Source organism: Micropterus dolomieu, linkage group LG14, assembly GCF_021292245.1.
Source record: "Micropterus dolomieu isolate WLL.071019.BEF.003 ecotype Adirondacks linkage group LG14, ASM2129224v1, whole genome shotgun sequence".
Classification (NCBI taxonomy): domain Eukaryota; kingdom Metazoa; phylum Chordata; class Actinopteri; order Centrarchiformes; family Centrarchidae; genus Micropterus; species Micropterus dolomieu.
In genome coordinates this window covers 22,677,075-22,689,522 of record NC_060163.1, presented here as the reverse complement: position 1 = coordinate 22,689,522, position 12,448 = coordinate 22,677,075, and the positions used below count along the sequence as shown (strand labels likewise).

Sequence of the window (12,448 nt, the reverse complement as noted above, 5' to 3'; positions counted from 1 at the left end):
TATCAACATATATATATATATACATATATATATATATATATATATATATATATTCATATTCTGAAACACAAATATCAAATTGCCTCTGTATTGTTTTTCTAATCGTGAAGACTGAGCTCGAGCAGCTTGTCCCTCCTCTTCCTCGACATCTGGCCGGCATTCTCACCAGTCAACAGAATCTGTCTCCATCTTAAAAAAAACAAAAAAAAAAAACTGTCATCTATTAACTGGAATGAAAAACTGTGTGGGTTTTCTGATGATTTGTTGAGAAGAAGGATCCAGTACATTTCTAGTTCACAAACCATTCTCGACATGGTGGAGAGCTGATGCAGTCATAGTTATGAAACCATGTTCTGCGGAGCTTTCCAAGTTACACTCACGTGTGCTGAATCAAAGGGATGCTACCTACGGTTTAGAGCAAGAGCAAAATCAATAATGATCCGTTATCCTAGAAGCAAAGACATATGGCAGGTTAAAAAAAAAAGACATGCCATCCAACTGTGGAAACGAATGAAAACATACAAAGCAGATTCTTGGCTTCCTTGTGTATGTAAATAAGCACTGTAGGTATAAACTCACCTTTTTAAAGCTGCCTTTAGGGGTTTTGTGGTTTGGCCGAGGAGTTATGTTTTTTTGCATTTTTCCCTGAGAGTCCCTGTCAAAATTGTTGTAGTTATTTCTGTTTGCACTGTACCCAAATGATTTACTTGTAAAGCCTTGTAAGGGCCTTTACCCTGTCAAAACACTAGGATCATCAATTCGACCTGTTCTGCAGAAAGTCTAGATCAGTCATACTGTCTGTACTCCCATTACTCCCTGAGTCACGGCGTTCTTGGGAAGCCTAGTGATTTGTAGTAAATGCTTTAATTTTATAAATCTCTTTACATACTTTCAATCAAATAAATGTTTTGTTTCATTACTCACCTACACACCCCCACTCGACAGGCTTGGGGCTAGCATTCTGCTAGTTCTCACCTGTTAAATAACAGTGCAGTGCAAATAGAGAGAAATTCCTGGTGGGATTCAGTTCTGTGTCAGAATAGGAACACATGGCAGTTTTTCTCCATACATTGACCTGTCTGTGAATAGCCCCTCCTCTCCGTGCACAATCTGAATCAAAACATGATCATGCACTGGAGGAAGGATTGCTGCCACCTTTAAGCAGCATCAGTGCAGAGTTGAGTGTTTAGTATCATGAACACCTCAGAATGAATTTCTCCAAAACTAATGCATTCAAATTAACTCATGTCATTCTGCGAGAAACACTGCATCGCTTTCTCAAATCTGAAAAAACAACCCTGACAATGTCATAGTGATGTCATATGGGTTATCTCAACGTAGGCTTGGAGACGATTGACATGACAAGTTAAACTGTTGGCTCGAGTGATTTTTGAGCTTGACCCACAACACGGACTAAAAGTCTGTGTGGATTCAGATTTTAATTGTTTTCTTTCAGATCCCCCAACTTAATGCAAGAGCTAGAGTACTCTAAAGCTTAATTTGTCTGATATCAATTAGGTTCCAGTTAGATCTTGACTCAGGCATCGACATTGAAACCTGAGCATAACGGCTACAGAAGGGTCTAACTGTACTGTTGGAACTGAACGATTTTGCAGCAGCTTCTTCTTCAGTACTCCTAAGGCAAGACATTTCTGCAGTCCACCGTGGCCAGTTCATCAAAAAAAACAATCAGCTCCAGTGGCCTTCAAATGTTTGTTTACCAAAACAGGTAGCAGCCTTTTATCAAGCAGCAGCAGCAGACAGTGACCTAAATCTGACTGTTTGCTGGCGTTAATTTCTCCTCCTGACTGTGTATCTCTGGTATGTTGATGATGTGTACCGCCTGTTTGTTGAGGCTGGATGCTGTGTAATTGCTGTGGTATGCACAAATGCAACTATGTTCTGCACCCCCCACCCACCCAACCCCAATCTTAGCCTGAAGAAGTATGAACCTGTGTTTGCCGAGACATGCTGCAAACGGCCACACCGCTCCGCACACATACATTCGTTGTTAGTCCTCAGTTTTCTCTTTATCTTTTTCCGTCTCATTCCAATGTTTCTGACTGTTCTCATGTCTTCACTCTAGTAGCTACAGGCAATTCCAGACATACTGTAAGTTATTGCATAGGTTGCCATTAATTTTACTTCCTCTCCCCCTCCTCTTCTCTGCAATCCTGTTTGTTCAAACTGAAGCATGAACTCCAGGACCTGCCACTATTTCACATTGTTCTGATGTTTAACCTCTTGATTCTGAATTTTAAACAACAGATGCTAGATCAAAAAGATATTACCACCTGACATTGTATGCATATATGCACTAAGAATTAATGTCTGTGTTTTAGATGGATCCTGGCTACAGAGTTAGCAAGTTCCTCAGTCTACTGAAGGATGAAGGAGCGTAAGTATTCTATTCCTGTTTCTAACGTGACTTCTTTGAGCAAAATGGAATCATCAGTGACACTAAACACTCACACTGCGCACACATCTGTCACCATTCTTCACTCTCAAATGTATCAGAGAGGAAAAACCTAGTTAGACGCACTAAATGTTTACATGGTCATTGTATCAAGTGTGATTAATAATACACATTTTGTCTTCCTGCAGACTGGGTTCTGATAAGTTTATGTCAATCTAGACTCAGTGGAGCCACATAGTGAAAGAGAGGCGTCCTTCAATGGTAAGACTGCAGGGCCTGCATCAGGCTACACGGTCACATTTTCTACTCATCGTTTCCTGTCCATGCTGAGGGGGGCTCATGAAGAAATCTGTAAACTGCAAATTCAGTTTAGCAATGTATACACTCAAAGTACAAAGTGTTGTCAAGAGAAGTCAGACCACAGAGTAATAAAAACAGAATTTAAGCCTCATTAAAATGTGTTTAGCTACTAACAATAACACAACTAAAATGACCAGAGCCATTTGATTGCTCTACTGTATAGATGAATTAACACTCAGCCATCAATAATGTACCAAACAACTCACCTACATGGGTAATTGTGTTTAAAAGTCTGTAGACATGCATTTAAATCAAAATCTATATAGTTTTCAGTGCATCAATATATAATTTTGTAATGGAGAATCCAATATTTGATGTTGGTTTTTTCTCTTTAAATTTTAATCACCAAATTGCCTTAAAGACATCATTTGACATTTTGGGAGTCACATTTATTTGCCTTCATGCCAAGTGTTAAATGAGAAGATGAATACTACACTCATGTCTGCACAGCAGATATGAAGTAAGAGCTAGCATGAGCAGCTCAGTGTACACTGAGCACTGAAGTGGAAAAATGACTAGGTGTGTATTAGTGTGGGACTACTTCCTGGATGGGTGCAGTGACTTTCTGAAGTCTCATATTACATAACCTTGTCGAAACCTTGTAAAAAATTTGAGATTTTACACTTAGAGAAACATGATATAACTTGTTTATCAGTGAGCGATAGAGGGGCTTGTAGGTGGATTTTGTTAACTTTGGATAGTCGGTTCTGGGCTTTATGCTAACCAGCTGCTAATTCTTGTAAATGTCCCAAAATGTTCATCTTAAATTGTTTTTATTCTTGATTTATCTGGTTATCTATAGTCTGCAGTAAGATATTGTCAGGGTATGCCAGATGTTTTAAAATGCACATTATGGCAAATTGTGAGATTTACAAATTGAGAGTACACATGGATCAGTTGTGGATATACTGTAGGTTATAAGGGTATGGATGTCCACAGTGATTTTTTTCATTCTTCTCAGAGTCCCATGTGGGCAGCACAATCATGTAAAAGAAACAGTAAGTACAAGCACATTTGGTGGTAATGTTGGGAATTTCACAAAATAGGATTAGAAAATTCTTCAGAAATCTGTGAAATGATTGTTCCATTTCCCAGTTGTTTTAATCTGAATCTGTAAAACAGTTCATTATTGTTAATATAATTCATTCTTGCATTCTTGAATGATAACACAGTTTCAGAAGATATTTCTCTTTTTAAAGTTATCTGGCTAACTTGCTAATCCGGCTTTGTGAAATACTCACCATAAGGAGAGGCTGATGAACAACAAAAACTTTTCAACTTGCAGCCAGAGCTTTGCTTCTCATCACAGCCTCAGAGACTTATGGTATAGTTAGCACACGACGTGCCTAAAAATAGGTCGACTAGACAGGTGCTCTCTTGTGGTAGCATGTCTCCTTTGCCTGCCTGTCTCTTCTCACTTTTATTTGTCTCTCTTCACTCAGTTGCTGAGGAACGGAAGCCTGAAAGAGGCTGGCAGGAGGAAGCAAGCAAGAGATGGTTTCCATCTCTCTCTCTCTGCATCCTTCCTTCCCATCCCTGAAGCTCTGTGTGCTTCTCTCTGCACTGCAGCTTTCTGCAGCCACAACCAGCCAGGCAACCTCCTCCTCTTCAGCACTATGTGAACATATAAAATAAGAGAAATAAGCGGTGTTTGTTGTATCTGTTGCATTTCCTGAAGACCAGTGCTGTAATCTCTATGTGATGCTTCTAGCACTTCATTGGGATTTTATATAAGAGTCCAGGCAAAACATAGATTACCATGGCAAATAGATATGCATGCACAGACACTATCATCATAACACTGTTTGTTTATATAGGCCGTATCTGTATGCACAGATGTGTAATCTGATCATTCCACGACATGGTGGCTCCATGACTTAAAGATCTCACTTTGTTCCTTATCATGTTGTGTACTTGCTTGTGCCTGACCGTTTTATTTTATGAATAAATTAATTATATTCCTAACAAGAAACTCTGTAGTATCTGGAATTAATGCTCATGCTGCTTTAAAGATGTGTTTCCATGCAAAAGTTGGGGTGCACAGTATAATCTACATAGGAATATGTAGTTGTTTAGGTCAAACGCTGTCCAGTTTGCCCAAAAACCTCTTTCAATTTACCAGCCTCTATGAAATCCTTTGTGCCACACGAGGAAAAAAAAAACAATCTACCACCAGTTGTTTTCATTATCAAGTGTTCTTATAATTATGGCATGTCGAAATCATAAAAAGTGTTTTATAATTATGATCTAGCATAATTATCTCATAATTATGAGAAATTTGGCATCTCATAATTAGATGAACCTACTCAGACGTTCGCGGTTAACCTCTACAGCATCTGTGTTGCGCAATCACTTTACGGCTTAACAAGGAAACACAGTCAGCCGTTTTACCAAGTAGCTACTGCAGCACGTCTGTGCAGGCTACAGTGAGAGTGAACCACTGAATGCAGATCTCTTTATCCAGTTATTCAGAATTGTGGAACCAACGTAGCAAAAATATTGTTTCAGGCATCAGGGACTCCTCCATCATGACCATGCTACAGTACATGTGGTCTTTTTTTTTTTATATATATACAAGTGAAATTAAATAGAAAGGAACCAGAGCTGTGGGTTTCTTAGCTGAGACCATTGCTTTCCTGTAATAAATGTGGTAAAGTGATAAATGTATCCCATATGGTATAACTCTGCATTTCATGTATGCTTTGGATGATTGAGATGTGATATTGTCACCTCATCTGGATCATCTCATTATACATATTAACTAGTATGTACTGTATAATGTAACTACTGTATAGGCTCTTATTTTTAGCTCGAATGATTCTACATTTACATTTATTCATTTAGCTGACGCTTTTATCCAAAGGGACTTACAATTGCTATACACGTCAGAGGTCGCACGCCTCTGGAGCAACTAGGGGTTAATTGTCTTGCTCGGGGACACATTGGTGGATGTGTCACAGTGGGGGATTGAACCCGGGTCTCTCACACCAAAGGCATGTGTCTTATCCACTGTTCCATCAACACCCCTCTATTAACAAATCCCATAAAAAGAAAAAAAAAAACAGTAAAAAAAATCTAAAGTTCAATTTTGTATAATGGGTCAGTAATTCCCTAAAACAGCTGCACTGTGGTTTTTATAGCAAAATTTTGTCTAACTGTGGATTTGTTGGACTATTTTCAGCAGCGGATTAATATACATGTGGTGCTCTAGTGAATATTTGAGGCAGAAGGACTGTGTATGTGGGATTGAGTCATAATAAATTACTGTGTGTGTGTGTGTGTTCATGTCACCGAGTGCGGCAGTGTGGCTCGTTGATGTGTTTTTAAATAGTTTTTGGACATCAATGGCACAGAGGAAGAACGTCTATCATTATGGGTTTTGGTCTTTTCATGGGATTTGTTGACAGTAAAAAAAATAAACATGTTCTTCATCAATGGCCCATGTACAATATGTGATACAACTACAGAAGTGATGAATGCTTCTAGGGATGAGATATCTAATCAACCTATTAATGACACAAGAAGCACTTTGTATCATAGTTTGAAACACCATAAGTTTAGTTTTGAAGTAAAGATCTTGGTGTGTGTGCACGTACCTCTCGCTATAAAGTAAAAAGCATGAGACAGTTTTGTTCTTCAAATATATAATCTTAGTTCAGTCATACAGATATATACATTGTATAATAAATAATATTTATAAAAACATAACATTTACGATTATAAAATAAAAAGGGAATTATTCACTTTAAAACATTTGTACAAAACTTTGGATATAGCGGGGAAGTGGGGGGTTGGAGGGAACTGAACACAGAAAGGTAGGCCCAGGTAGGGAGGGCTGAGACAAATGCAAGCTGTAAGCTATGTCACAAAGAGAGGACAGCCTATACACTACTGGGTAACTTGTGTTTTTGCTGTTGAATATTAATAGGAAGCAGGTGGGACTATCAGAACATGTTGTGTGGAAACCTCTTACAGTTTGTTCCACCATTGTGAAGAGCCATCCTGCCATCCATCCATCCATTTTTCCACTCACTTCTGTTTGTCACTGGCAGCCATCATGCGCACACACACATGTCCACATCTTGCACACATAAATCATCCAGCTCCTGATGAGGTTTCCCAACCTTCTTCTGCTTAATGTTCCCAGAATCAGAATTCAAGAATCTACATGAACTGGAAGTCTTTCCTGTCCACCCCAAAATCACAGCTATTTTTCCTCAGTGATCTTAAACTCGTTTCCTTTTGTTAAAAAAAATTACATGTCAGCGTCAACTGGGAAGACATCCAAGCCTCTGCAAAAACAAAATTTTTGAGTAAATTACAGCATATTGTTCTTCCAGTATCTCCAAAACCAAAAGAGCAAGGCAGTTTTGGGGTGTACTGACAAGAGTACAAGTTCATAAATCAGGCTTCTTAAAAACCTCAACTGTCCAACTGAGGGAAAATATGGAGAGAAGGATAGTGGAGGATGTGAAAGCCAATCAGAACTTACTCTGGCCTCCACGTGTTGTCACATGTCCCCCGTTTTCTTTTTACAGTGATAAAAGAAAGATTTGCTTCAGACAAAAGTGTCTACGATGGGCCTGATGAATGCGTGAAGTGTTAGATAAAAAGATTTCCCAACAATCACTTTGCTCATAAGACCAGAATTAATATTAAGCATGCTAAAGCTTGTCTCAAGTTTGATGCATACATTTATAATGAAACAGCCATAAATGATCTTCTACTCATAATTTGAGCGCTAACTTTCTCTGGTTGTTTTCATCACAACGCTCCTTAGATTGAATAATGTATGACTGTGTTGCATCTCAATTGTGGAAATCATGAGCAATTTACAAGTTGATCGAGCCCAAATGCAAAACAAAGTCGTCATTCATAAGAACTGCTAGCTTGCAATGAAAGAGAATTTGCTCGCATAAACAATGCTCAAATTTTTACCACCTGGAGTTAAGTGTAACTGAATAGTGCATACATATACATGTGTATGGTGGTTAGTTAGTGGAATGAGCATGCTTGTTCACACACATGCTGCATACCTCCAGTCCCAGCCCAATGGTAATATTTCAGAAATGCAGAGCTATAAAATCAGGCTTTAGCATATATCTTCCAGGCTCCCCGGCTGACTGGTGCAGTAGAGTCAGTCAGCAGGGAGTAGCAACACTGAGGATTTCATCAGCTCAGTAGTTTACAAAAGACAGGACTGTCGCACTTCCAACACCTTCCTGCTGTTTTCAGTTCAGTAGTGATTCCAAAGTGGTTTCCTGGGGCTGCCGACGTGTTCAGTATCACTTATGACTAAGTGACGGTGTAGAGGTTGGTTTAGTTTAAAAAACAAACAAAAGGTAAACCAGCCAGACTGGCCAGAGAAGTGAGGTGTTAGTTAGAAGATGCTTTTTAATCAAAAGCAAAGAGTCTGAAAGTGTGTGTGTGTTTTTTTTTTTTTTACTGCATTAATCTCACAGGTAAAAAGTGTTACTGTACATGCCACAAACATTGTGTTGGCATGGAGGGGGTAATAAATAAAGACAAGGGGGAAGGGAGGGTCAGGGGGGTCATGGCCCAATGCTGCAGGGAAAGGAACCAGGGGAAAGTGGCATAACTCTAGCTTCTTCCCATGAGAGCAGACTAGATCCATCAGGTCAACACAGGACACGTTCTAGTCAGATATTATGGAAATGGTTGTAGTGGTTTGGAAGACTGATTCTAGAGCAGGGCTTTTACAAAAAAAGGGTATAGAAGTATCCATTACTGATGTGCCATTGCCCATTAGGGCCTGAGTGTATGTGCTGATGAATATGTTTTTGTGTGGGATGCAGAGTGTGCAATTCTTGGGAAGCAGGGGAATCGTGCAAGAGGAGGGGCGTGGAAGGGTGGGTGGGCAGCACTTGTAGTTGAGCAGTCAGTTTGCCTGAAAGCACAGGCCTGTCTCACTTGCATGTGTGAACGTCGTAGACGCGCACACACTCCTGACAGCTGACGTAGCAGCACCAGTGGAAGATGCAGTGACACTTCTCCTTGCGTTTCTCAGTCCGGGTGTTGTGGCCACGGCCGCAGCACAGCAGGTCGCAGCCCTCGATGCCGTGTGACGACACGTTGCATGCTCGGTCGCGTGTCCCAAAGGAGCCGGTCTCCGGATTGGGCTCGCAGAAGTTGGGCGAGCCCTCGTAGTAGACCAGGTCACGCTCAGTGGGGTGTTTAAAGAAGTTGTACTTTACTCGCAGCGTCTCCACCCAGCCTCGTGACTCGCGGTGCTTCTCCACCACCATCTCCGAAGCGCTGTCGTACTTGTCCTTCAGGTAGTCACCCAGCATGCGGAAGTCTGGCTGCGCCCACCAACATGTCTTCACCTCGCAGCTCCCTGACAGGCCGTGACATTTACAGCGCAGGTGCATGTGGTCCAGGATGGTCTGACAAACACAGAAAACACTTTTATGTTCACTTTGTACCAATGTTTAAAGCCAAGATCTGTTCTAAACTTGACTTAAACTTAACTTGGCTGTAATGCTGTTCCTGGATTTTAAAAAGCATGTACACATTAAAATATTATCTGCTAACCATTTGCACATTTCCTGTCCTAAGAGAAACAGATTTGGTATTCTGATATATGTCTTAATATAAACTTAAAAGTGGATTTTTATCAGTCAGGCAGTCATCCAACATTTTTAGGTTTTCATAATCCCGATGCCTTAAAGCACTACTCCAGTAAAAATTAATCTTTTGAGTGTAAAGAGTCACTGCCTGTAGGCTTTGAAAGGTGGCCAAATCAGCTTGGATTCACAGCAGTTAAAACGGATTAGAATGGCACAGTTATGGCAAAATGTTTTTTGAACCTTCTTAAATGCGTGGACCACTTCTCCACTGTGGAGCCATATGTTCAGTGCTCCCGTAGCCAAGAATCCCCTTGATAGACTTAAAGCTTTGGAGCTGTGAGGTGGTGAGTAGTTGACAAGTTTCTGTCAACGTTTTGATAAAAAATGTTTTGCTGTTTCTCAGTTGCCACGGGAATCCACTTTACTGCTGTGCACCCGCCATCCTTCGGAAAGAAACAGGCTACAAAAGTTTTGAAGCCGCCTTTAATGCCATACAGGTGGTGAGAATTTGATACTGAAAAGGTAGATTTTGGTTGGAGTATTCCTTTAAAGTGTAATTAACTAAAATGTGCTGGTCTGTGTGAGTGTATGTGACTCATTACTTATGGGGCAGTCAAGTCAGTCACCACCAAGCAAGATCTATTGGAATTTTGTGGTCAGAAATATACAGGAAATTCAGTAATGCGGACTAACAAAACCACTAAAGACTTGCAGAGCATGCCAAGAAAAACAATATGCCACTGGCTGCAATTTATTTAAGTGTCATGCAGCTGTGAAGTACAGAGGCTCTGTGCTGCTGCTAATTCCCTCTGAAGTCACTGGCTCACATTATGAGTGTGCTGCCGCAGGGCATATTTTACCTTTGTATTTTGATTTTGTTGTGTTTTAATTCAACAGCTATATTTAGCTGCAGAATTCCCCCGCTGGGGCGGAAGGCAGGTGGCTGGGGCACCTCTGGGTGAGGAAGGGGAGAATAGGGGGGGGGTTGAGGTAAGGGTGGATGGACTAGTGACATCACACTGTGAGCTTGTCCCAGAGGCCCTCGAGGCTAAGTCATAGTGTGAGAGGGCCAGGTGGAGAGGAAAGGAGAGGAGACTCCTGACAGGACGGCTGTTCAGTTAGCTCCTGTGGTCTCCCTGGCTGCTCCTGTGTGCTCAGATCAAAGGGCTGTCTTGTTGCCGTGTGGTCCCTCCATTTGCCCCTCAGCAAGCAGCCGGGGAGCCTATTTTCTCCAAGCGGTGACAGCAGCCAGTGATGTTTTAAGTCTGAGCTACTTTCCTTCACTCCCCCTCAATTCACTCAGGTTATTTGACTGGCAGGGAATTTTTCATTGGGATGCAAGGCATGAAAGGCGAGGTGTGGGGGCAAGGCGGGAGGGAGATGTTGCTTAGATGAGTAATTAACCAGTCATTCAAAGTCGAGTGCTCATATTCAAGTGGAAACACAGAAATGTGCGGACAAGTCAAATACCAAATCCCCAGCCGTCATGAACAATTACTTACCCCAAACAGTAATGTTTGCGAGATAAAGCCGACAGTCGAGTCATTGTCCATTGTTTACTGCACCGCGGTTTCAGTTTTTCCCCTTTGCTACAAGTTATAGTACAATGTGTGCAGAGGTTGCCCAGTTAATGTGATGTAATACGGTGCTGTGAAGCACTTTCATGCTACAGTGCTGCAAAAAAATGTGCTCAACAATGGAACCTGCTTCTATCTTGCAGAGTCAGTCTTACACATATTCAGTACATACTGTAACTATTAAACCACTTCTGATTGATCAGTGTAGTCTTGTGGTAATCAATTTGTTCACTATCTGGCCAAAAGTATGTGGACTTCCTCTATTTTGTATGGTTTGTGCTAGGCCCCTAAGAGAGAGATCTTAATGCTACAGCAGACAATGATATTTTGGACAGTGTTCTTCTTGGACAGTTTTAGGATGAACCTTTGTGGAAGAACTTCGCTGGCCTGCAAAGAGCCCTGATTTAAACCCCATCCAACACCTCTGGGAAGAATTGGACACCAACCGCGAGCCAGGCCTTATCATCCAACATCTGTGGCTGACCTCACTAACGTTCTTATGACTAAATGGTAGCAAATCCCAGAATCTTGTGGGAGACCTTCCCTGGAGAGTGGAGGCTGTTTTCGCAATGGAACGGAATCAGAAGTTCAACATCACATATGAGTGTAATGTTCAGTTGTCCACATTCTTTTGGCCAGTTAATGTATTTCAATTTGAAAACAGAAACCTAACTGCACATTTCCCTCATACGCGTCTAAATGTTTTTACCGTGCGTCCTGCCTCATTGTTGTGACGGTTCATCGCAGACCGAGCGTCTGGACGATTCTCTCTGGCGTCCGCGAACTCCCTGGATACCAGCACCCCAAACTCTGCATCCTCACTGCAGCCTCCCCACTTCCAGCCCTCCCCAGGAGGTCCCTTGTGGTGGGAATCACAGCCGCACATGGTGGATGTGCCCTCAGCACAGGAGCGGGTCACAGCAAATGCCACGCCTGCTGAGGCTATAGCGTGGACAAATGCTGACTCTCTGGTTGCTGAGAGATACAGAAAAAGACAGAGAGATAGAAAGTGTGTCAGTCTTGTGTTTAACATGGACAAGGCAATCTTTACTACTGCCAACATCCAGACAGGGTTATTGAAAAAGGATAAAGGATACCTCCAGGCAAAAACCTTTTAACACAACACTTCATCTTTGAGAAGCCACATTTATGTACCGGTATTTGCCACTGTGAAAGACAAGAAGCCAATAGGAAAAAACTCTAACCCTCTCTTATTTTGAAATATGTAAACATGGTTCATGGTTCACAGTATTTATGTATAATCATCAGCGATGAGGAAGCACATACTACAGGACACATGAAGGAGCCTAAAAGCAGAGTCCCTGCAGTGACATCAGCCCATTGTGGTTGTGTCAGGAGGGTCCAATGCTCAGTGGGATCTCAGTGACCCTCTGTCATCCCTGAGGTGTGCTGCTTTGCATCTGGATAGTGTTTCAGGAATGTTGTCACCCCCCCCCCCCCCCCCCCCCCCCCCCCCCCCCCCCCCCCCCCCCCCCCCCCCCCCC

At 41.7% G+C, this 12,448-nt stretch overlaps 2 protein-coding genes across 3 annotated transcripts in view; one reads left to right on the top strand and one right to left on the bottom strand.

Moving 5' to 3' along the window:
- LOC123983180 (vesicle-fusing ATPase-like) overlaps positions 1–4,748 on the top strand; it is a 30,023-nt gene extending 25,275 nt beyond the window's left edge. Inside the window, exons 20-23 of one of the 2 annotated variants that reach the window (XR_006828147.1) lie at positions 2,343–2,398; positions 2,605–2,677; positions 3,738–3,774; positions 4,219–4,748. Coding sequence is in view for 1 of the 2 variants with exons in the window: in XM_046069320.1 (XP_045925276.1) it covers positions 2,343–2,398; positions 2,605–2,635 (87 nt within the window). In the remaining variant the exon portion in view is untranslated. The remainder of the gene's footprint in view (positions 1–2,342; positions 2,399–2,604; positions 2,678–3,737; positions 3,775–4,218) is intronic. The other variant, XM_046069320.1, reaches the window with a different exon arrangement.
- Positions 4,749–8,274: 3,526 nt separating this feature from the next.
- The window catches only part of wnt3 (wingless-type MMTV integration site family, member 3), a 24,096-nt gene continuing 19,922 nt past the window's right edge, over positions 8,275–12,448 (bottom strand). The window contains exons 3-4 of the mRNA XM_046069684.1: positions 11,653–11,918; positions 8,275–9,183 (exon numbers count right to left, since the gene is read on the bottom strand). Coding sequence (XP_045925640.1) covers positions 8,704–9,183; positions 11,653–11,918 — 746 coding nt within the window. The 3' untranslated portion in view covers positions 8,275–8,703. The remainder of the gene's footprint in view (positions 9,184–11,652; positions 11,919–12,448) is intronic.